General features: G+C 41.7%; 1 protein-coding gene across 2 annotated transcripts in view; it reads right to left on the bottom strand.

Moving 5' to 3' along the window:
* LOC136863063 (SET and MYND domain-containing protein DDB_G0273589) overlaps positions 1 to 26,914 on the bottom strand; it is a 510,889-nt gene that overhangs the window by 112,786 nt on the left and 371,189 nt on the right. Inside the window, exon 5 of one of the 2 annotated variants that reach the window (XM_067139393.2) lies at positions 16,816 to 18,918. The exons of the other annotated variant lie outside the window; for it this stretch is intronic. Coding sequence (XP_066995494.2) covers positions 17,797 to 18,918 — 1,122 coding nt within the window. The 3' untranslated portion in view covers positions 16,816 to 17,796. Of the gene's footprint in view, positions 1 to 16,815; positions 18,919 to 26,914 lie in introns of those variants that run through there. 2 annotated transcript variants of the gene reach the window in all.

The following is a 26,914-nucleotide window of genomic DNA, read 5'->3' as shown; positions in this document are numbered from 1 at the left end:
GTGGTTTAAAAAATGTGTTCAGTATAACATGCAAAAAATTACAATAATTCCATAAACAGTAAAATACGCCTTAATATCGGCAGGAAAGTATTTATCTTAAATTTCAGTCACTTAGGATCAACAATTCAAAGAAATATTCACACTAATATATAGCACAAGTCTCAAGAAAAGTTTCCAAACACTCACAAATCGTTACCGTTGTTCCTCAAGAATTCATGGCTGTCCAAAATGTTGCCCTTTATTCACGCTGGCTGGTAGCGATACCCCACAATGGAGACACATGGGAGTGGTGTGTTGACCACAAATCATTATTCCACAATTTTTCACTCAGTTTTCGTCTTCCTGTCAGCACTGGAAGGGCAATACCCACGTCTTATTCGGTCTTCCTTAGCTGGAGGCCCTGTCACGGAGTTTTAATGCCTACATATCCAGCTATCTTCGACCTCGGTGAACGAAGAAGATTCTTCTTTACGGCTCGCCTTTTCATGTTACTCACACTTCCAACGTTGGATGTTGCACAAAGTTCGTCAACAACATCAACGCCAGACTTTGTGCAGTTGTGAAATGTGCTCATCTACGGCTTCTGTTTATCACCAATTTCTACATCAATGGCTGCATCATGGTGCACTGTTGATAGGAGCAGCACGGTCTTTCCTTTCCTCGGAACAAATGATACCAGAGTCACTTGTTTACCAAATGTAGATTTACTTGAATAATGTGGTCTGTTTTTGTATTGTACAAAACTACGAGGAATTTCTTTTTTTTTATTACGTATTGTTCCAAATAAAGTAAGCCGATGATTGTGCAGCAGATCTTTTGCTAAGCTCACTTTCTGACACAGAGTCATCTTCATTTTCACTTGCCTGTGCACCGATTCTTGATCCTCTTCATCTTCTTGAAATACTTCGTTAATTAGTCGTTTTAAAGGTTCTTATTCCTTATTCCAATCCATCGCCACAGCTATCAAGTTAAACACCGATTTGACCGAGCAGGAGGCGGCGGGAACAAGGAATGCTTGCTCACCAAAGAACAGTCACGTGAGGTTAAACCTGACCCGCCAGAGAGTAACACGCTAATAACTCGGGTGATGTCAACTTTCTCAGGATTTACTTCAAGGTCAGAAAGGAAAGTACTGAAGGCGACAGTAAACGAGGGGTGATACAATCAGAAATTATGGGCTAATATTTAAGTCTCGGGTCAAAAACACCCATGCGCCAGTCTTCGCGGGTTAACACTGCTCCAATTCCACTCACGACAGCTGATCCATATGCTAACTCCACGATGGCCCTCTAACCACAGAAGTACACACACACAGCAATCCAAGGCAGTACGCAGCCAGAACTCTACTCAGTACGCGACGATACTCTGACTCAGAAGGGGCACAAACGACAACGAGCACTTTTTTGTTAAGCTCCATTCGCTCACTCCACGTCGGAAAACGTACAGTACTCAGTACTCAGTACTCCTAGGCAGTACACACACCGTAATCCACCCAGATACTCTGACATCGGTGGGACATTGCCGGCAGCTAACACTGCTCTTGCCCCAGTCCGATGACTGAATCTAACACTGACTAATTGATCATCCTGCAGACGCTCGACCCTCCAACACTACTACAACTCCTCGTTCACGGCCCCCTTGTATTTATATCTCGATGACGGGTTACTATAATGTTAAGGGCTAGGCTAGAAACGAAATATTCCCGTTTCGTGTTCCAGAACGTATAGGGTAAAACCAGATGAAGAGAAAAGTACAGGGGCTCCCAACTGACTCACTATCCCCTTCCACGAATTACCGAAGGGTCTACGACATGGCTGGCACGTAACAGTACGTCTGTTTGTAAACGAGTGCCTTTCGCAACCAGTCAGGTGCCAATATTACCGCCGCACTGCATGACCTTTATGAGGCTGAATTGTATATGTCACATGCTCAATGATGTGCTACGAAACGCATTTAATGCTCAGTTCATGTCTATCAGTTGCTGTAAGAGCGATGCGCTTATGATTTAGGCGAAAGGAATTGTGACTTACGCAATGCAAAGTGGCCTAGTTATTGCCCTTGAAAAAGAAAACTTTGGAATAATACAAGGATACTCAATGGAGGACTCGATTAACAATGCTGTAAATGGACAATATTTAGTTTTGTGGGAAACAATTGCTGAGAAGGGAGACGTGATCATGTTGATGGAATCGATGTAATTTTGATGAACGAACTACAGTAATTACGCGGATTGCGGAGCACAGCTGTTAGCTTGCATTCGGGAGATAGTTCGTAGCAGCCCTGGAGGTGGTTTTTCATGGTTTCCCATTTTCATACCAGGCAAATGCTGGGGCTATACCTCACTTAAGGCCATGGTCGCTTCCTCCTTAATCTTACCGCTGTCCTTTCCCATCGTAACCATAAAGTACCATGTGCTTATTCTTTTATGAGTAACTGTGAATTGACTGAAACCCTTCTTTATTTTCACATCATTATCTTCTTCTTCAGTTTCTTATGTTTGCGATAAGTGCGATAAGTGAAGTTTCTTGAAATTGATATCTTTCCCTGGAATTTATATTAACTGCAGTACTTAATAAAAGTTATATCTGTTATTGAAACTTTTATCGGGGTGAGCAGCGGTCGCTTCGTAGTTGAAGCTCCATCAGGACTGTAGCGCCATGTGGTTTGATTCATGGAATACATTAACTTTTTTCTGAGTTATATTCCTTCAGCTAAGGAACAATGCTGTGTGGTACACTCATATATAGTGTTGTTCCACTACAATGCGCTTTCTAACAACTTTTTCGCTATCTTAGGTGTGACGTTATAACCTGTGCTTACTGAACATTATTTAGTATTTGCCAATGATTAGCCGTGTTGAAACACCGGATCCCGTGAGATCTCCGAAGTTAAGCAACACTGGGCGTGGTCAAGATTTGGATGGGCTGCCACGCGCTGTTGGTGGGGGTAAGGGAATGGAGGAGCAGAAAGGAATTGGCCACGCTACCGTATGTAAACTCCGGCTCAGGCACACCTCTGCGGAGGTTCGGACCTGCCTTCGGGCAGAATACACACTTACTTTACCAATGATTAAAGATTACAGTTAACATATACACGACGAAGGATTGTTTTCCTTTGTCCCTGTAAATATTGTTCGAAGTGCCACACAGCGTTGTTCGGTAACGTGCTTCAATTCATTACATAATATATACCGTAATATCCCCGAATTATGATCGAGCTATTTAATTATAGACAAGCCACTTCTCCTTTAAAAGTCTCCAAAGTCAGTAAGTTATTTAGTTATCTTCTTCGAATAAAAGGGAAAATAGAAAATTACACAGAAACATTGTTGTAAAATGCAGTTATTATCAAGGAATGTTTGGTCTAAAGTTAATAATAATAACAATACAATAATAATAATAGTAATATTAATAATAATAATAGTGTATGGCCTCCAATGCAGTCTTTCGAGTTGACTCCCATGGGTGACCTGCATGTCTATGAGGATGGGTCCATATCTAGGATGAAATATAATGTTGAAGACGGCAAAAATACCCAGTTCCAGGGGCCAGAGGAAACAACTAAAGAAATTTAAAATCACGAAATTGGCCGGGATTCAAACCCAAGGCCAGTATGTTGACCATTCAGCCAAGGAGTTAGAGGGTGAAACATTGCATACCTGGAACTTCGTTGAACGACTTGACAGTATGTAAATTTATGAAAATATTTGCTAGCCGACAGGAGCGTAAGTAAAATTTATGCATTCCTATGCTGGTTTCCACTGATTGAGTTGACTATATGGTTTGGGTCATGTACTGTGAGCTTGCATTCGTGAGATAATGGATTTGAACCCCACTATCTGCAGCCCAGAAGATAGTTTTTCACTTTCACACCAGGCAAATACTGGGTCTGCAACTTTATTAAGACGACGGTCACATCCTTCCCAGTCCTAATCCTGCCATATCCCATCGTCGCCATAAAACCTCTATGAGTCGTTGGACGTAAAAAAGCAATAAGGAAGCAAAGTCCTCTACATACAGGCCACGAAGGACCTTGGAGGAATGGAAGATAAAGCCTAAAAACAATAGCAATAAATATATTTAATTTGTCGCAGAAAACTCCGTCAGTTTTAGACAACAAACAGTAATGCGTTGCAATGTTAGCAAATAACAACCGTTCGGTAAAAAATGACAGGTGTTTCAATTTATTTTATCCTAAAACGGATTACGAACTATTTATCCTAAAGTTAGATGAATGATAATAACAGGGATGCATGATTCTAAAAAATGTAATCCCAATAATAAGGACGAACACTCGTATTACTCTACGGGAATATTATCCTCAAAGAACTCTCATAGGTGATAATAACTAATAACAACGATTTAATACTATGAAGACAGATTTCATATTCCTTACCCAGTACAATAAATTACCTTATATATTACTGCATTTAGAAATTTTCCTTTCCTTATGTACAATATTCCGAGCAGACTAGGGTTGATCTCAGAGAGTGTAACTACTTTCAAGAATATACTGTTACTTCCCTGACGGCGCTTGACTTATGTTGCACTTGAGGAAACAGATGTATCGTTGTTTAATATTTTCATGAGCCTTGTAGAAAGTGCGCGCTTATGTAGTCTGTCACGTAGAACGTTATTCTTCACCTCTAATGTCATCTCGTCACTTCTTCTTTGCAATACTCCAGTTCTGTGAAGTGGAAGTTGAGAGGAAACTGAAGTGCTGATAGTAAGGAAATTCCTGGCCTAGAAATAGAAAGCACGTCATAGGGCGTTTCATCTATATGTCAATTGTGGAAGAAGTGAGCTTGTACCTTCTGTTCAGTTTTTTAAGATCAGACGTGGATTCAGAGATAAAAGGAAAGTAATATACGAGGGAGTTCCGGAAAGTAAATTTACAAGATGTTTATCACCTGCAAACGTGCTCCAGACTGATTGCCATTGTAGCGAAACTTCGTTCATGTTTCACCTGATATTTCCACATGAGGCGACAGCTCTGTGCGCTTCTATCTTGGTAACCAAAAATGGTTAAAAATTAGGCCCTATTGTAGCAGTGATTCAAGCAGGAATTTCGTGCTGTTATTAGATTTCTAAACTGTAAGAGTGTGCCATTTACGGAAATTCACCGTCAGTTCATGTGAGTCTATGGCAAAATTGTGATGAGTGGTTGGAATGTGGCAAAATGGTGCTCCGAATTTCTAACCGGAAGTGACAAGTAGTAGAAATTTGATAGTTTGGACGCCACAGCCATCTCCAGCGCCTGAGAGGCGACCTCCACCGCTGAGGTATGTCGGCAAAAAGTGCATACTTAACCCCACATGACGTCATATGGAGGGCGATTTTTAATGTGGCCGGCTGGCTATGTGTGCAAGTTTAACGTCACAGGCTTGGATTCAATTCCAGTCTTAACTTCACAGGGTAAGAAGAGTGCGGGCTTAACGTAACAGCCAATGTTATCACGTAATCTTACCAAATCAAGTAAGATATCCTGGCTATCTGCATAAGAGTGCAAGCTTAACCTTGCAGGTTTTAACATTCCGTTTTTAACTGTACAAATTTTCATCCCCCAAATGGGCATCATAATAATATTTGCGAAAAGCATCCTGATTAAGTACAGAATCATATTCTGTTCTGCTGGATAAAACGCTAGTCTTTCCCGGAGGATGTGTCAAATTTACACGGCATCCGTAAGACGATCTTGTAACTATTCATGCTTCAGGATGAAACATTCGAAAGCTCTTTATCTGTAGTTGACAGAACTGACGAATAGAGAGACTTCACTCATGGCTGCTTTAAATATGACAAATTTTGCGAAGGTCCATTCAGGGATATAAGAACGAAACAATATTTGTGAGAAATGCGTTTGCAATACTTCGGCTATTTGTGAGATATCGATTCGAGAGTCGGCGGATGGACAATAGAGGTTCCACTGAATAGAAAAGCAAACCTACAAATACAATCCCAATATTGCATAATAATACTTCAGAGCTACAATCGTGTTAAAAAATTTATAATATTACTCTTTTAAACATACAGTTCATGAAAAAATTTCATATACACAGCTGGACTAGGTTTACTCTCCCATTTGCACATGACTGAACGCACTGCAACGCTGAATGAAGCTGGTCACAGCTGATCATATTCAATACTACAGTACTGATCGTTAACTTGTGCTGTTGCTATATTCGATAGAGTTCATTCCCGTTCAACGCAACCATGTTGATGGTGTCTCCCCGCAACTAGCAACCTGCATCCTAGAGACTCCTCAGAGAAGTCCTGGTGGGCTCTGTTCATAGAACAAAAAGTTTGAACACGGGAACAATAGGCTAGTGTTCTCGCTTTAGGCAAGTCTGTGTTTTAGTCTACGGAAGTCACACGCGACGTTTCATCAACTGGAGAAATCCTACCAGGAATAGTGAAGGAAGTAATGGCGTCTTGTTCAGTGAACATATATTTATCCTCGTGGAGAGGAAATCGTAACAGCTCTAATATGCCGGGATGGTTTTCTGGAACAATGCGCACATGGCTGTCATTATGGGTGAAAACCTGGGAGAAGAGGATGTCAGTAACCATGAATAACAAATCTATTCTTCCAGTTTAAACCCTCGGGATCTCTGGACATTCTTGATGGATGAGCTATATTCTAAACCATAAAATCTACTGCTAAAATACTGCGAACAGTATGTCAGCAACCCCACTGCATGTGCTGTTGTAACGCAACATCTCGCAGAGTATTTAGTGTATGTTTACCGTCAAATGCGACATGGAGTGCGCATTGCTGGTTACCTGAGAAGTAATGTTCTGTTTTAATTTACACTTTCGTGACCATGAGAATGATTTTAGTTTATGGTGTGAGAAACGAGACAAATGGCTTCAGACGTTCGTAGTTCTTTCAAGACCCCTCTTCAGTTCCTAAGAAGAAATCACAACTGCTGTAATAATTACGGAAAGGTGCAATCTATGTCTAATGTAACATGTCCTGACTGACTGACTGACAGATTCATCATCGCCGAGCCAAAACTACTGAACAGAAAGAAATGAAATTTTGTGAATACATTTACATTACATTGTAGATGCTCACTATGAGAGGATTTTTGGATATTCGATCGCTAAGGGGGTGAAAAGGACTTGCATTGATTAAATTTGTACATCTATATATCAAAACCTTGACAGTTTAGAGGCATAGAAATTGGTATTCGGAATCTCCATAAAAATAAAGAAACAAGTGGGTTTTTTTCCTTTTTCTGAAATTCCTCTTAAGAGGGGTGAAATGAGGTGAAAAATGTGTTTAGTTCCTTTTATGAGGATGCTTATATATTAAAAACTGAAGATATTACAGACATGGAAAGTGATCTTTGGAATCCCCATTCAAAATAAAGAAACACGTATTTTTTATTTTAGGAAAACCTACTTAAGGCGGTGAAAAGAAGTGAAAATATGGGTGCACTTTTAAAATGAGTAAATCTACAGAATATCTCAAAAACTGAAGATATTACAGACGTGAAAACTTATATTTGGAATATCCTTTATATATAAAGAAACACTTTTTCTTCTATGAAAATCCACTTAAAGGGCGGAAGGGGGGGAGGATGAAAGGAAGTGAAGGAGTTGAATTATTTTTATGAGGATACTTATATCTCTAAAACTGAAGACGTTACAGGCGTGAAAATTGGTATATATCAATATAAAGGCCATTGTCACCCACTAAGGAAGGGTTTCAACAAATGCCTCCCCTAAGGGGATGAAAAGGGGGTAAAAACCCTACAGAAAAAAATATTAATTCCTCCGAAATCACTGACAACACAAATTTGAAATGGCACTCAGTGACTGCTTCTTTATGTACTCGATGTTAAATAAGACAAGGTTAGATTTTTTTTTTTTTGCTATTTGCTTTACGTCGCACCGACACAGATATGTCTTACGGCGACGATGGGACAGGGAAGGGCTAGGAATTGGAAGGAAGCGGCCGTGGCCTTAATTAAGGTACAGCCCCGGCATTTGCCTGGTGTGAAAATGGGAAACCACGGAAAACCATCTTCAGGGCTGCCGACAGTGGGGCTCGAACCCACGATCTCCCAATTACTGGATACTGGCCGCACTTAAGCGACTGCAGCTATCGAGATCGGTGACAAGGTTAGAAATTAATTCAGCCCTTAAGGGTAAAATGGGGGTTAATAGCTGAAAATAAATAACTTATATTCCTTTGTCTAAAACCGTTTGAGATATCGGGTTGAAATTTAACACGATGGCTCCTCCTGCATATCTTAGATTTTCAATAAAACGTAGTCTTAAAATAATGCACTCCTAAGGGTTTTCGACTAGGGATGGGGTATGACAACATAAATATTTAGTTATCTCCAATCGACTGCCATATGGGCTTCAAATTTCACGTGATGGTTTTCCTATATGTAATAGATTTTTGAATAAAAATTGGTCTTAAAACAATGCACCCCTAAGGAGTTTTGACTGGAAGTTGGGGTGAGACATGCTTACAAAAATATAAATTTCTCTGAAATAACCTGACATACGAGATTGGAACTTCACATGGTTGTTACTCCTCAATATGTTAGTTTTTAAATAAAAATTGGTCTTAAAACAATGCACCCCTAAGGAGTCTTGACTGAGGGTGATGTCCGATGGCAAACACATTTATTCCTCTGAAACCTTTTAATATACTAGGTTGAAATTTCACATGGTTGTTGCTCCTATCTTCGGTTTTAAATGAGAAGTGATCTTGAAACCATTTATCCCTAAGGAGTTTTGACTGGAGTTTAGGACCTGATGACAAAAAGTAATTTCTCTGAAACCCCTTGACATACGAGGTTGAAACTTCACATGATGATTGCTCCTGTGTGCATTACATTTTACCTACAAAGTCGCCTTAAACAACACACATTTAAAGGTTCGGACTGGTAGGTGAGTTCTGATGACATAATATCCATTTCTATAAAACCTTTTGACATACTAGGTTAAAATTTCACATTATGGTTTGATCCTATATGTTTTAGATTTTAAACAAGGAAAGATCTTAAAACAGTACACCTGTAAGGGGTTTGGCTGGGGGGTGACCACTTATGACGAAATTATTCATCCCTCAAAACCGTTTGACGTATGGATTTGATATTTTACAAGATCTTCGGATGTTGTAGGTGTCAAATATGGTATAATTCAAAATATTTCACGTATAAGGATTGGGATTGTGCAGAAGTTGTTGAAGTTCTAAAACTAAGTCTCCACAACACCCAAGGTACTCGACCGAATTTCCGACTCATTTCCTTAATTGCCAAAGAAAGTTATTTATAAACCTCAGGGGTTAACTGAAATAATATTGAACTTATACACAACTCGAGAAGCATATTCTTGAGACTGTATACCATTAATGGTACCTACGAATTCTTGCACACGTTGAATGTATAATATTTAATGATTTATATCTCTCAAATTATTTGTCACATTCCACAACCTAAATACATATACTAGACCTAAACAATAAGGGAGGTTTCATCTCGATTTCTATCAGATATCGGTGCTGCCCTCTATACACACTAAATTCTATGGCCTAGATTTTAAATAAGAAGTGGTCTTCAAACAATACACCCCTAAGGAGTTTTGACTGGGGAATGAGGGATGATGACAAAAATATTCACTTCTATGAAACCTTGTGAATTACGAAATTAAAATTTCAAATCATGTTAAATAACAGAAAGTTTGATACAAATCTAAACTTAAATGGGGGTTAAGATCCGAAAACAGATATATTCATTTCTACTACCGAAGACAAAATTCCAAATAGCGGTATATATTTTAAATCCTAGGTGAGAATTAGGAAATATTTTGAAACATCCCACCCTTAAGGTGATAAATGGGGTTATCTCCGCAAAGAAAATTGTTCATCCCTCCAACACCGTTTAACGTACAAATTTGTAAATTTACGAGGAGGTTCTTCGTTTATATCCTAGATGTAAAATATCGTATACTTCAAAATATTTCTCCCCTAGGGGATGTGTATGGTGGTTGTCTCTCAAAAACCACAATATCCCTTCTTCTGAAATCGTTACCGGCACGATCTTAAAATTTTATATGAAAGGTAGTCTTCTATGTCCTAGATGTTAATCAGTATTCTTAAAACTTTCACCGCCCAAAAAGCATTCATTCCTCTATTGCTGTTCGACGTACAACATCTAAATTTCACAGGTTGACAGCGTTTACATCTTGGATGTTAAATAAGATAGTGTTTAAAACATTCCAGTTCTTCTGTACAAATATCTGTTAGAAAATAAAATTAATAAACATTCCCCCAAAACCGTTCGACGTACGAACTGAGGGTGTATTTTAGATGTTCAGTCGACAGTAGACTACAAAATGTAAAATTTTGAAAAATAATTTTCATTTCAAAAACCATAGCTAAGCACGGTTATCATGCTAATTCAAATATAAAGGGCTATGTTACCGAATAAGAAATTTAATAGCAGTTTACCTAGTTTAACAAAGCGTCATTGTTTCTATGTGTTTCTATCATTAACACAATTGTTAATATACCATTACCGCATGGAAGATTATGTGGTGGTTTAGAAAGCAATCTTGTACACAATTAGAGTAATATACTGAAATAGAGATTATGCTCACCTTTTAGACTCCTGTGAGCTGTCTTAAATAATGCTAATTTCACATTCAGCTACCACGAAAAAGAACATGCAATACCGAGCGAGTTGGCCGTTCGGTTAGGGGCGCGCAGCTGTGAGCTTGCATTCGACAGATACTGGATTAGAACCCCACTGTCGGCAGCCCTGAAGATGGTTCCCGTGGTTTCCCATTTTCACACCAGGAAAATACTGGAGATGTATCTTAATTAAGGCCACGGCCGCTCTCTTCCCACCACTAGCCGTTCCCTCTCCCATCGGCGCCACAAGACATATCTGTGTCGGTGCGACGTAAAGCAACTTGGAAAATAACATGCAAGGACATCTCACAATCTTCCAACATACTTTACAGAACAACATCATGTATGGTAACTCGAATCCTCTTCAGAATTTAATAAAGTTGGAACTGATGCCGGCAATTCATCGCATTACTTTCGTATCCGAAGCACTATCCTTATTCTATTACCTAATGGTACGAAGTATGAAAACAGGTTCTAAAAATGATTGTTCTGAGAAGGGGACGACAAAAGAATTCTAATGAAGGATAACAGGTTGACAATATTAAATATTCGTAATTTTGTATTTTGTTATACGATTCACAGTTCGTCCGATATATTTTATAAACACTGAACTAGGCTCTAATGCACTTAGTTATTAATTCTATTGTGCTTGTACATCATACATTTGGAAATACGTGTTTAGTTACTTAAGCCCGTGATTATTATGATATCGTCAGTTATTTTTACAAACTGCTAAGAAGTTCCAGAAAAGTTCCTTGTGCAAGAATGTAGTTGATTTCTCACGAATTGTGTCAGAATGATTATATTATTGCTTTATTTATTTCACAAGGTATAGGAGTTAGATTCTTGTCCAAAACCATGCTGCTGGTGCATGTTGAACAAAGGTACAATATAATTTTCTACTTTCCAGGTCGGAGTACTTCACTCTCAAATCGATTTAAGTGTACTTTTCATCACTTTATTTCAGAGAAGACGGAAAAAATGTTTTTTTTTTACCTTGAAGTTGCATTTACTACCTAAACAAGTGAGTTTATGGTGTGGAAAACGAGACAAATGCCCAATGAACTTTATGCGTATGAGAGAGAGAGAGAGAGAGAGAGAGAGAGAGAGAGAGAGAGAGAGAGAGAGAGAGAGAGAGCTCTAGTTAACTACTATAATTAACTTGAGGTGATAAGCTTCCACTGTTTCACTTAAGGTAAATCATTTATACCTATGTGCATGCATTTTAGGTTTATTTACTATGACGTATTGTAATCTGGAAAGAGATATTATATAAAATTCTGTTCCTCTTGAGTGTACGGTAAGTTAAGAAGGTTAAATAGCATTGGATGCCAATTACAACGTTGTCTGGGTTTGTATTATGAAGAAAGCTAGTTCGTCTAACATAGTACAAGTATATCAATGTACATATGTATCAATAGTTGGTGTTTTTGTCGTCAGCAGACTACAATTAAAACATGTTATGTGCTGTAGAACAATGGAAAAATATTAAGTTATATATTACACCCGATTTAGACAGAAAGATATCACCTTCATGTCAGTGTACAACATAACATATTGAGTCTCGAAGGTCACATCTGGTATGATTGCTAAATCCGCTATAAAACACTTCAGATAATTACTAAATAACTACAAAGATCCTATTTTGTATTTCTTCTTGTTTTCAATACGGAATGTGACAGTGCATACGAAACCAAAACAAATGTTGTAAATTGACATTTACGAAACTTCCAATAAACAATAACTTTGTGAACAGTTTGGAAAAGAAATCAGGGTCCCAGCTCAAAAAGTACCTTTTTTAATATTTCAAGTTTGAGCACGAAAAACGCCAACTTGAAAACGCCTATTTCTATGCAGTAATCTTTCCAACGAAACTTACCGTCAGTTTACTCTAAGCAGTTTGAGGATTAAATCAACAAATGACATTGCAAACTAAAAATTGGTTATTCTGTTCGAACCCCGATTTTTCTGTTTTGGAAACGTACGTCTGGAGACTTACGATATGGTTTCCTGTTCACTGACACAATCATGCATACGTGTAGAACCTGGAGCTTAGTCATACGAATAAACACAAATCCGCAAACTGTTGAACAATATGTATTTTATTGCGCCGAATGTATATTTATATTACAATTACACAGCATTATAACGGTGTCTTCAGTCTTTTAGAGAGATACCGGTAATTAAAAAATTAAATAATTGATCGTCGTATGCAAGCATCAACCATTAATTCATTCCATATTTGCTCCACTTCTTCGTCACTGCTGTTTACCTCATAAGGCGTCCGGCTCCATAGCTGAATGGTTAGCGTACTGGCCTTTGTTCACAGGGGTCCCGGGTTCGATTCCCGACAGATTCTGGAATTTTAACCATAATTGGTTAAATTCTCTGGCACGGGGCTGAGTGTATTTGTCGTTTTCATCATAATTTCATCCTCATCACGACGCGCAGGTCGCCTACGGGAGTCAGATCAAAATACCTGCATCTAGCGAGCCGAACTTGTCCTCGGACACTCCCGGCACTAAAAGCCATACGCCATTTCACTTTACCTCATAAGCTATACAGGTTCATGTCCATTTTAATCGCCAACATCACTAGAGCCATTTTCCGCGAGACATTAAGTAATATCATTCTACATTTTCAGAAGATTCCAAGCTATCCCGGAAGGAAAGTTTTATTAATCATGAAAATAATATAGTAATTATTGTAATGACTATAATAATTACTGTTAACGAGCTTTCATTTGGGTCAAATTAATTTTGGTAAACAGATGGTACATTTTTTTGCTATTTGCTTTACGTCGGACCAAGACAGATATGTCATACGGCGACGATGGGATAGGAAAGGCCTATGAATGGGAAGGAAGCGGCCGTGGCTGCCCCAGCATTTGTCTGGTGTGAAAATGGAAAACCACGGAAAACCATCTTCAGGGCTGCCGACAGTGGGGTTCGAACCCACTATCTCCCGAATACTGGATACTGGCCGCACTTAAGCGACTGCAGCTATCGAGCTCGGTAAACAGATGGTACACACCGCTGTTTCAGTCAAAGAGTACAACCCCGAGTTAATTATTCGTGTATATCGAAAAAGGAACTTACTGTCCGGCTCCATGGCTATATGGTTAGCGTGCTGGCCTTTGGTCAGAGGGGTCCTGGGTTCGATTCCCGGTAGGGTCGGGAATTTTAACCATCATTGGTTAATTTCCCCGGCTCGAGGGCTGGGTGTATGTGTCGTCCTCATCATCATTTCATCCTCATCACGACGCGCAGGTCACCTACGGGTGTCAAATCAAAAGACCTGCACTTGGCGAGCCGAACATGTCCTCGGACACTCCCGGCACTAAAAGCCATACGCCATTTCCTTTGTCCGACTCGTTGGCTGAATGGTCAGCGTACTGGCCTTCGGTTCAGAGGGTCCCGGGTCGATTCCCGGCAGGGTCGGGGATTTTAACCTTCATTGGTTAATTCCAATGGCCCGGGGGCTGGGTGTTTGTGCTGTCCCCAACATCCCTGCAACTCACACACCACACATTACACTATCCTCCACCACAATAACACGCAGTTCCCTACATATGGCAGATGCCGCCCACCCTCATCGGAGGGTCTGCCTTACAAGGGCTGCACTCGGCTAGAAATAGCCACACGAAATTATTTAAAAGGAACTTACTTAAGTATATCGTTCAAATTTCGTAAATGACATTAAACTCTTATGTGTTAATTAAATAAACAATATAAAATAAAATACTGCGTTGCTACATAGGTTGTTCCCAAACATGTGTGAAGTAATCGGGAGGGGAGTGGATGGTGCACCCCAAACAACACCAAAAGCCCCTATCAACTTATGTCCTACGGTCGATCGTTTGCGAGTTACAGACTTTCCAACTTTGTACGGGGACTATTGGTATTAGCATTATCTGAGACATCCCAAGTCATGTAGCTGTCGCCATGTTGGTGTACCAACAAGGATACTGCTTTCTAATACAAGAAGTGCTCTGTACGTTCACCATGGGCTCGAATGCTCGCTTGAATACGCAACTTCATTGATTGTCGGACGAGTTCGAACATTTCAGGCATTGCACGATCTTGATGGCAACCTTGCTCCTCAAGCAGGCGAAGTACTGCGATGTCTGTAACGGCATGCCTGACTCCAAACTCACTCCTAAATACAAACTCTCCCCCCTCCCCCATCTTCCATCCGGCCACACACATTCTAGCTAATAACTAAAACAGGCTTAGCTCGCAAACGATCCACCGTATGGGATATGTTCGTAAGATATTTTGTGTTGTTTCGGGGTGTACTAATCCAAACCCAACCCCTCGATTATTTCCCAGATTTTTAAGAACACACTCTATTTCAAATTAGCAAAGCAATACACACTGATATGCAGGTATATTTTTCTCCCATTTCTTCCACAACAGAACTGTAACTGTGGTTATATTCTCAATAGCGCTTCAATGCTGATTTTGACAGTGGATACATGGACTCCAAATTCTGACACATCTGTATGTATTTCCAGCTGGACTCTCTTAGGAGAGTTAGACTAATGCCAGTATTGGACCAAGAGGATATGTTTCAGAGCTAATTCATTTGGAAAATAGCCACGTCTTTTAGAAATGATAGGTGAACTTCAATTTATTAAGTAATAAAAGCAGATGGAATTCAATTTGTTTCCCATGTAAAAAATATATATTCTATTTTGAGGACTGGAGATTTAGATTTTTCTCATTTTCAAGTATCGATTACTTATTTTTGGCTATGCGCGTCTATGTTTGATAATACTATCAGAAAATAAATTCCAGAGATACTCTGTGGGTTACAAAACCACATTATTCAACCCACATATCATTAGCCATAAGTAAATGTTTTTAGACTTTCCACGTGAATTCGTGAATTATAGATCAATAGATCATCACGCTTGCAAGATTTTAACACTATTATTTACAGAAAAATGGAAAGACATGTTGAAACTGAGTTGGGAGAAGATCAGTTTGGCTTCAGAAGAAATGTAGGAACACATGTAACAATCCTGACTTTACTTCTGATCTTAGAGGATCGAATTAAGGAGGACAAGCCCACATACATGGCGTTTGTAGATCTTGAAAGCATTTGATAATGTTGATTGGACCAAGCTATTTGTGATTCTGAAGGTGATCGAGATCAGTTGCCGAGAACGAAGAATTATTTACAATCTGTATAAAATTCAATCTGCTGTGATAAGAATGGAGGGCTTTGAAAGAGAAGCAGTAATCCAGAAAGGAGTGAAGTAAGGTTGCAGTTTATCCCCGCTCCTTTTCAATGTTTATATAGAACAGGCAGTAAAGGAAATCAAACAGGAATTTGGGAAAGGAATCAAAATTCAAGGAGAGGAAATCAAAACCCTGTTGATATTGTTATTTTATCTGAGAATGCAGAAGATCTGGGCAAATTGCTGAATGGTATGGACGGAGTCTTGGGTAAGGGGTACACGATAAAAATAAATAAGTCCAAAACAAAAGTAATGGAGTACAGTCGAATGAAGTAAGGTGATGCAGGAAATATTAAAGGAGGAACTGAGGCCTTAAAAGAAGTAAATTAATATTGTTACTTAAAATAGCTAACGATGATAGAATAAGTGGGACATAAAATGCAGACTAGCACAAGCAAAGAATGCCTTACTTAAGATAAGAAATGTCCTCACTTCTAACATTGATATAGGAATTAGAAAGGTGTTCTTACGACTTTCGTCTGGAGCATGGCACTGTACGGAAGTGAAACATGGACAATAACTAGCTCAAAAAGAAAGAGAACAGAAGCTTTTGAAATGTGGTGTTACGGAAGAATGCTGAAGGTGAGATGGATAGATCGAATCACGAATGAAGAGATACTGAATCGAATTAGTGACAGGACATCGATTTAGCGGGCGAGTTGGCCGTGCGCGTAGAGGCGCGCGGCTGTGAGCTTGCATCCGGGAGATAGTAGGTTCGAATTCCACTATCGGCAACCCTGAAGATGGTTTTCCGTGGTTTTCCATTTTCACACCAGGCAAATGCTGGGGCTGTACCTTAATTAAGGCCACGGCCGCTTCCTTCCAACTCCTAGGCCTTTCCTATCCCATCGTCGCCATAAGACCTATCTGTGTCGGTGCGACGTAAAGCCCCTAGCAAAAAAAAGGACATCGATTTTAAATTTGACGAGAAGAAGAGATAGAATGATAAGGTACATCTTAAGACACCCAGGACTTGTGCAGTTGGCTTTTTGAGGGAAGTGTAGGTCGTATGAAAGGTAAGGGTGGACAAAGGTATGAATATGACAAGCAGATTAGAACAGATGTAGGATGCAACAGTTACGTAGAAATGAAAAGGTTAGCACAGGATAGGATAGCATGGAGAGCTGCATCAAACCAGCCTATGGACTGATGACTCAAACAACAACAGATCATTAGTTCAAATTACGCCCGTCTTTTGGTTTTCTTAACAGATTAAACATCTGAATGAGCCCAGTCATAAAGATTTTCACAATGAACTCTGACGATAGGAGAGTCATCATATTTTTTACGAAAAATTCTTGGTTCAAGAATTTTAAGTAGACGTTCAGCGTCTTATAGTAGGCTACACACCAAAGAAATGTTAAATATAGAACAAAATGGTCATCAGAACACCGGCGATAAATTATTACAAAACTTTCACATTTCGCGTCCGATGCTCTTCCAATTCAGCTAAAATAGCCTCGGTCATTGTTGTTCTGTTGACAGGTATCTTCAATACTTGTAGCACCATTTGTTGAAGTAAATTTGCAAAAAGCTGATAAAAGGCTTAAATTTCAAATGAAATATTATTACATTTTTATAATGAAATCAAAATTTGTAAAACGAACCTACAATATTCGTTCCTGCAAATGTCACATACGAAGTGTCATTGTATGAAAACAAACATTAATATATGCATAAAGCGGAATATTTTCTTATGCTGTAAGTAAATGTTCGGTGCACCTGTTGCTTTGTCCCTCAAAGCAATAAATTCCGGCTGAGTGAAAGGACTCTTAATTCCTTTCCTTCGCTTGTGACATTTACCAGACTGGAATTACGACGCTTTACTTCTGAGTAATGGATGACACATGGCAATTACTAGCCGGAAGTCAAACCAACCAGTGCTTTATCTTCTCTCAGTCGTCTTCATAAGCTTGCTTATTGTTGACATTGCCAAGGAGGCTCCAGCACAGTCTGATAATCTGTTGCCAGCGGATGAACTCCATGCACGGGTGAATGACTATTGGTTCAAGTATCAGGGCATGCTCCAGGCTAATCTTTAGGCTCTCTTGAAGCTTCCCAGTGGATAACTGTTCTAATGCCAACTCAAAATTTCCCTTTAGATTGTTTAACCTCTGGAATACTTTTCTGTAATCCAACTTACGTTTACACCCCGTGCATGTCTTAACGCTTGATAATGTCAAACCCACATCGTAACCACAACGAGTACATTTGAAATGAGTGCCTGAATTTCGTAGGTCTCCCACAGTGGGCCAGTTGCAATTACAAGGTTTGCAGCTACAATCGAAGAAATATTGTAACTTTAGCTGTGACTGTCTTTCACTTTTCACCGTAAGCAGAAAATGAGGTCCATAATTATCCAAAATTTCTTCACCAGACTGTATATTTGTTAGCGCTCTCATTACGCATATGTTGCCATAAGAAAGGCGTACTACGTTTGGGCTGCAACTATGATTTGTCAGGCTAATTGTGGGGTACACAGAACCACCTATTTCCGAATCCACAGAAGTCTTCATGTTATTCATGACGACAACCTGTTCGGAAATCTGATAAGCGTTGCACGAGCAACTTTGAAGATGTCGGAGGACAGCTTCAGCAAAAATGTGTTCATCTATGTGGCAAGCTGTCGTGCGAAGCAGACACTTTGAGAGGAACACTGCCGTCACAGCACGTTTTAGAAGATCAGCTGGAGTACGATTTGCTGAGTGTGTCACTTGTCCATAAACAGAACTGTATGCATTAGGGAGGAATTCTTTGTCGACATTCCCAGAGTTTTCTTCTAATTCCTTACATAAATTTAATTGCATTGAATTCGCAATTTTTGCTAAGCTGTCCGTATCCTCGATGTTGAGTGTGTCAGATGGCCAGCCTAATCTTGCTGTCACTACTACTCGATAAGAAACTAACGCCATCTTGCTCATTTCTTTTGTCTGAGTCATGTGATCCAGAATTTGACACTCAAATTTGTGATACTGTTGCCATGAAGACTGCTGACATTCTTCACTGCAGTAACAAACCTGAAACAGAAGAAGGGACAGGATAAATGCAGAAAAATTATCATTGTTTATCAATTGTCAGTTTTAAATAGCAGTAAAGAACATGATAATGAGCCATAAGTGTGACATGTTTCTAACTGTGTTACCACCTTCGATTTACACATTCATATCAAGAGCACAGCCATGTTGAAACACAAGGTGTCATAAGTTCTCCGAAGTTAGCTAACATTGGACGTGGTCACCAGTTGGATGGTAACTCACGTTGTGTTAGCTAGAGGGTGATTGAAAATGGCCTGGTCACTCTTGCTCAAGTAAATTCCTGCTCAGGAAGCCTGATCAGTGGCCCCTGTCCTAGCTGGGTCAATGACGAAGTCGCCAACGTACAAGTATGTATAACGAACTTGGTTTCCCTTATATGCCAATTAAATGGAACAATAGTTCTTAAATTTCTGAATGGTGTTGATAGGATAATTCATCACGATACATAGTGTATACCACTGGTTTCCAAAGTGTGGTACGCATACCACTAGGGATATGCGGGGTCGTTTCAAGGAGTAGCCCTATGCGTGTTTATCATAGCTTCAAACTGTTTTCTGTAAATAGTACAGAAAAGAGTTGAGCCTGCTCATTTCCAATAAAATCTTGTTTTGATTTAGTGTTCTTGTCTACCACTAAACAGAGTCCCCTTTCCTTCTTTCTTTCTTTCTAACTTTCTTTCCATATTTCTATCTTCCTTTCTGTCCGACTCGTTGGCTGAATGGTCAGCGTACTGACTTTCGGTTCAGAAGGTCCCGGGTTCGATTCTCGCCCGGGTCGGGGATTTTAACCTTCATTGGTTAATTCCAATGGCCCGGGGGCTGGGTGTTTGTACTGTTCCCAACATCCCTGCAACTCACACAACACTATCCTCCACCACAATAACACGCAGTTACCTACACATGGCAGATGCCGCCCACCCTCATCGGAGGGTCTGCCTTACAAGGGCTGCACTCGTCTAGAAATAGCCACACGAAATTAAAAAATCTTCCTTTCTTAATCCGCTTACCGTCCAGGGTTGGTTTTTGCCTCGGACTCAGTGAGGGATCCCACCTCTACCGTCTCAAATTCAATGTCCCGGAGGGTGAGAATTTTGTTCTTGGGATACAACTTGGGAGGAGGACAAGTAGCTCACCCAGGCTACTTGACCCACGGAAACCACGGAAAACCACTTCGATGCTGGCAGAGACGGGAATCGAATCCAGGTCTCCAGGGGTGGCGGCTAATCACACTAATCACTACACCGCAGAGGCGGACCCCTTTCCGAACTATTTAGCCTAAAATATGTGTGAGTTTGTACCTCCCATTGACTATAAATGCATAAATGCTTACTTACGCGGCATTGCTCTTTTTAAATTATTTTGTTTCGAAATCCACTCAATCATTTCATTTTTTCAGTAGCAGTTTATACGTACAATAATAATTGTTGCGCGGGCTGAGTGTCTCAGACGATTGAGGCGCTGGCCTTCTGACACCAACTTGGCATGTTCGATCCTGGCTCAATCCGGTGGTATTTGAAGGTGCTCAAATACGTCAGCCTCGTATCGGTGGATTTACTGGCACGAAAAAAACTCCTGGAGGACTAAATTCTGGCAGCTCGGCGTCTCCGGAAACCATAAAATTAGTTAGTGGGACGTAAAGCCAATAATATTAGTAATTGTTGCATTAATAGTTATACTCTTATATACCGGGTGGTCCATCAGCCACTTGCAGTCCAGTTTTATGGATCCCATCAAATTTACTACAATTCTGAAATACATCGGTCCCTCTCCCTAAATCGGGGTAATAGAACGCCATACAGTATATGTTTACGGGCTAGAAGACAGCAGGAATCGTGAGCGCCACTACTAATTCATTATGGGTATCTCGAATGAACCCGTAAAACGAGTACAGATACGCAGAACACATACTTTAAAACAGGAGGTGGATGCACAGACCGGGTGCACAGTACTGTACAGGCTGGGAAGTGGGTGCCTTAGGTGAAGTGTGCAGTAGCTCACATGGCAAGCGGGCGGGGAGATATGTGATAGTGGACAGTGCTCGAGGTAGGAGGTTCGAATCCCACATAAGAATTTGTTTAACAACCAGTTGCCTGGAATGTGGTAAGGTTTCCTACTTGATAGCTTGCAAGGACATATTTGTTTATATACCCTATAAAAGACCGTATGTATTGTCACACTGGGTATGGTGCTGGGTTGGACGAGGATGTAGAGATGATGGTGTATGGCCAGTATAGCCTGGGAAGCTGGTGCATAGGTCAAATGTCGCAGTAGCTCACATGGCTAGCGCGGGGTAGGATGTGTGATAGTTGACAGTGCTCGAGGGTTAGCAGTTTCAAGTCCCATGCAAGTATGTTTTGAGCCAGTTGCCTGGGATGTGGCCAGGTTGTATACTTAATACCGGCATTTTTCACAGATGGATTTGTTTATTTCTTCCTGAAAAAGGCCGTTGGTATGGAGCTGGGTTGGTAAAGGCTAGGAAACATGTGACAGGATTTCAGTTATCCACGTCGTTTAACGCAGCACCTACTCGAACTGAGGACCTCCGTGGTCGATACAAAGCTGCGCACGATGTTATAAGGGCCATCTTGCCCGTTGCAACTTCTCTGGCGAAACGGATCGACATGCCTCAGTGATGAGCTATAAGGTGACAAGGAGTGGCCGGCTCCTGTGCATACACTAGTTGCTTTACATGGCCGAACACAAAAAATCCAGGGGGCTAAGATCGGGCGATCTGGTGGGCCAGAGGACAGGTCCTCCCCTTCCTATCAATTTATCAGGATACATCGCATGGAGGTGGTTCCGGACGTCACATTGAAACCACATCCTACAGTGGTCAAGGAGTGGCACATGTTCCTACAACGGTGGTAGTTCATCTTGGAGAAACCGCAGATATCGTTGGCTGGTCAGATGGCCCTCAAAGAACTGGGGATCGATGAGGTGATCACCCATAATCCCACACCATACATTCAAGCCGCACTGCACCTGAATAGCTGTCTGTCGCATTCAATGGGGATTATCCACACTCCAGTAATGCATATTATGACGATTAACGGTTCCATTGTTGTGGAATCGTGCTTCGAACGTGAATAGGAGAGTTTCTACAAGAGAAGGATTAGTGTCCACATGCCGTAGGATCCATTTACAGAAAGCCATCCGGGCATCCAAATCATGACCCACATTAATCCGATGTTGTACGAGTTTCGACCGGCGGAATTCGTATCTGTCCACGGAGAAAACTTCTTTATACTCTAGCAGAAGGTCTTCCCTCTTCTCTCGTTGCCCGCGTTCTAGTTTGTCGTTGGATTTATCACACACCTCCCGCAGGGCCTCTAGCAAGTTCCAACCTGCTCCCACTCCTGTGTCTGTCCGATCCAACTCGATGGATTCGCAGCGAGCAATCCATACAACGGGCTCACAAACTCCAACTGTTGTGCCTTGGTGGATGGCGATGTCGTAGTCATTCAACTTGGTCAGTCGTACGTAATGGTGATGAGATGTGTTGATGAAGGTTTCGGTGATCAGTAATTCCTTTTTTTGAACGTTCTGATATTCCGGCTCGACAATGGCCGTCAAGCCTCCACGTACACAGCCACGTCCACCTCGGTCCTTGCTGGGATGGTCAGGTCCTCTCGCAGTTTAACCTGACGTAAAGCAGTGCCTTCCCGCACTGGTCGCATGCCAATTTCTCCATCCCCGTACCGAAGCGTGTTGGCACTCATATCCTGGATGATTTTATGTTCGTTCAGAAAGTCGAGACTGGTGATTATCTCGTCCACACTGTTTGCAACGAAAACCCGGTGCTTCACTGTCCGCTGCCCTACGAAGAATTCCATCACTGTCTCGCCGTGGACAGGCGTCGTCTCTCCTGTGACAGTAGCCAGGCTGAGGTTCACCAGCAGGATTCGAATTCTCCACGGCTGCGCAACTGTTAGCTTCACAGTGCTCCTCGTTGCTCCAATGTTAATCAGCATGCTCCGCGCTATCCCGTCAACGACTCCGTTTACCAGTAGGTTGTTACGATCTGATCGCAGTCTCGTTACGCGGGCGTGGGCTCTGGAATTTGACGACTTTCCTGAACCAACCTTCGCCTCTTAAGGCTGCCCAATAGTCGTTTCCCTGACTGCCGTATTTTTCGGCCGTTGGGACGTCAGATGGAGGCTCCTGTCTTCGGCGGTCTTCGCGATTTTGGTACCACAATTCCAACCGGTGACAGATCTTCGAGGTACCCGGTGGCTCGAGCGTTGTTCCGTTGCCTCCTTCTCTCGGTTCCGGTTGGCTTCATAGAGCCATCCCACGGCTTCGAGGAAGTCGTTCAGGAACGTATCGTCCTGCGACCGCGGAGTTTCGTTCACTTCCAGGTGGCGGACAATAGTTTGTAGTCTCGATGCCTGCTTCGTTGCCTCGAACTCTAACGCGTGGCCGAGAGCGTCTCCTAGGGTTTTGTGGCGGGCAAGGCGAAGAGCCTGTTTAGTACCTTGGTCGCGTAATCCATCTATGAATGTCTGCCTACCCTGCTATTCGAAGAACTCTTCTGGTGCTGATGGGTAGGCCAGGCGAACGAGACGGGAGATATTTGTCTCAAATATATGAAGAGTACCCGTACTCTTCTGAGTTCTGGTTCGAAGCTGGGTCTGGTACGCCTGTTGTAGGTGGCGATCTCCGTAACGGGCGTCCATGTGGCCAACTAGCACGGTGTAGTTGTTTTGAGCGCCCTCTGGTAACGCCCTTTCAGAGCCACGACGAGGGCTGTAGCTTTGTCCCCTTCACTCCAGTGATTATCAGAACTTGCCGCCTCGAAATGCCTCAGGTACGTACACCATGGTACCTTCCCTTTGAAGGTGGGTGGCGTCACCTTGGTCGAACTCGGTACTGCAAACGATGGCCCCTCCACATAAGTCCTGCATCGTACGTTACCGCGTAGCTGGGCGACTGCACGTTTCAGGTCCTAGCAAATAGCATTGGATTTTTGATCTACCGTAGCTATTTTCTCATCAACCGTCCCTATCTTTTCTTCAACTTTCACTTTAGTTATATCTGCCTGTAGAACGTCCTTTATCACATGGTGATCCTGCTCGATCTGTCTCAGTACATGTTCTACCTTCTTCCATATTCTCCATCTTCATTTTCTGGCATTCTTCTGTCTTCTCTTTCCCGTGTTTCATCTCCTTTCGATTGTTTTTCATCTTTTCCTCCATCTTCTTTTGATCTTGTTTGATCTTCTTGTGATTTTTTCCATCTTCTCTTCCACCTTCTTCATCATATCGAACAGCGTATTTGACTATGCTACAATTGTCGTGTGGCCTCTGGTATCAACCTCATGCAATTATAAACAAAACATGAAAAAATTGTTTATATGAATGTGCATTCATTATACAGCGACGTTCTGGAATGTTCCCTGTGGTGGTCGAAACCAGCAGTACCTGGTTCGCTGATTTACGCTGATTACAATGATGTATCACACATGGGGTCTGTTCTAACTTCTAACACCACTTTTGTTACGAATAAAACTACATCAGTTTCTTTACCTTAATTTATTCCAGTACGATCTAATAAATGCATACACACCTATTTAAACACTCACAATTCTAACCAGTTTTTAATGTCCACACTTACTAATTACAAGCCTATTCTCGAGTCACCACTTCCTAATGGCACCGCAGGCGGTCCGGCCCGTTGTTACCTGGGGACGGCTAATCCTTACTTTCACTTCCCCAAGTCCAGTCAACTCATACAGCAGCTGTGCGTACACCGTTGAATTTGAACACAGTGCCACTGGCTACACCACACACGATGGCTGTTCATTGGTTCGATTCCACAGACAGTCCAGTAATTCACAGAATCACATGCAGAGAACAACTAAAGATCTCAACAGTATACAACAGCAGGACGATACTCACAACAGCGAACATTAACACAGGTCAATTTACCTTCACACTCGGGATTGCGGCTTCCCTCGCTGAGCCTTAGTTCACAGAAATACACGAACCCACAGTAGTCTTCCGTTTTGTCGTCTCCATCTACTGACTGGTCCCTCTGACACATCAACACCAGCTCGCTCGCAGGGCCTTGTATTTATACCTCAATGCTGGAACACTAGAACATTCAAGGTTCGACTGGAGATCGAACTACCGGGCGAGCTGGACGTGCGGTTAGGGGCGCGCAGCTGTGAGCTCGCATTGAGGAGATAGTGGGTTCGAACCCCACTGTCACCAGCCCTGAAGATGGTTTTCCGTGGTTTCCAATTTTCACATCAGGGGGCTGTACCTTAAATAAGGCCACGGCCACTTCCTTCCCATTCCTAGGCCTTTCCTGTCCCATCGTCGCCATAAGACCTATCTGTGTCGGTGCTGCCGATAGTGGGATTCGAACCCACTATATCCCGGATGCGAACTCACAGCTGCGCGTTCCTACCCGCACGGCCAACTCGCCCGGTAACCACAGAAGAGGACGTTTAGACTAAGAGACGAAACACGCAGCGCATAACATGTCCGCATCAGGTCCCCGGCGGCCTGACATATTTTGTACAAGAAGTATGGGCCTGTCCGCCTCTGTGGTGTAGTGGTTAGTGTGATTAGCTGCCATCCCCGGAGGCCCGGGTTCGATTCCCGGCTCTGCCACGAAATTTGAAAAGTGGCACGAGGGATGGAATGGGGTCCACTCAGCCTCGGGAGGTCAACTGAGTAGAGGTGAGTGCGATTCCCACCTCAGCCATCCTCGAAATGGTTTTCCGTGGTTTCCCACTTCTCCTCCAGGCAAATGCCGGGATGGTACCTAACATAACCCCACGGCCGCTTCCTTCCCTCTTCCTTGTCTATCCCGTTCAATCTTCCCATCTTCCAATCTTCCAATCTTCCCATCCCCCACCAAGGTCACTGTTCAGCATAGCAGGTGAGGCCGCCTGGGCGAGGTACTGGTCATCCTCCCCAGTTGTATCCCCCGATCCAATATCTCACACTCCAGGACACTGCCCTTGATGCGGTAGAGGTGGGAACCCTCGCTGAGCCCGAGGGAAATACCAACGCTGGAGGGTAACAAGAGAAGAAGGGAAAAAAATGCTGGTGATGCTTGTTGTTTAAAGGGACGTAACATCGAAGTAAATCGGCCCCAAGAGGAAGAAGAAGTATGGGCCTATCACCAAACAAATCCTCCGTAGCGTAACGGTTAATGTCATTAGCTGCCGTCCACGGGGGCCCGGGTTCGATTCCCGGTACTGCCAGAAATTTAAGAATGGCAGGAGGGCTGGTATTTGGTTCAAATGGTACATGCAGCTCACCTCCAATTGGGGGTGTGCCTGAAAAGAGCTGCACCACCTCGGGATGAGGACACGAGTTTACTTACCAAACAAATCTGTTTTGAAGAAGAAGAAAAATTATAGGCCTATCACCAAAACAGATTTTATGCAGATGATGAAAATACTTTTGGAAAAAATTGCCGGAATACACCGGGTTCAATGAAGGAATTGTAATTCTCGTACTCAAAGTCAATGCAACTAAATCATTATCAGAGATCCCTCCAATAACATTACTTAATGCAGATTATAATATACAAAGTACTAGCAGGATACCCGTGCTTTGCTGTGGTTATAAACTGGAAGTTATCTTTCAAAGTTTTAAATTTAGGACAGTCGACTGTCGACTGAGTCTATAAAATACACCCTCGCTTCGCACGTTAAAAGGTTTTGGAGGAATGGTTACTTAATCTTCGGTCGGACCTTACACTTATTTAACCAAATAAAATTGAAATGTTTAAAATCCCTATCTTATTTAACTTTGATTACTTAGAAGCAACCGACCTGTGAAATTTTGACTTCATACGTCGAACAGTAATGGAGGAATGAATGTTTTGTTTTAGGGATAAAATGGTTTAAATATATTTCTTATGTAACATCTAGGACACAGAAGATCAACCTTCACGAAAAATGTTTAAGTTCGTACTGGAACAGTTTCGGAAAAATAAATATTTTTGATTTTCAGAATCAA

Source organism: Anabrus simplex, chromosome 2 (assembly GCF_040414725.1).
Source record: "Anabrus simplex isolate iqAnaSimp1 chromosome 2, ASM4041472v1, whole genome shotgun sequence".
NCBI classification, from domain to species: Eukaryota; Metazoa; Arthropoda; class Insecta; order Orthoptera; family Tettigoniidae; genus Anabrus; species Anabrus simplex.
This window is presented reverse-complemented; position numbering and strand designations above follow the sequence as displayed.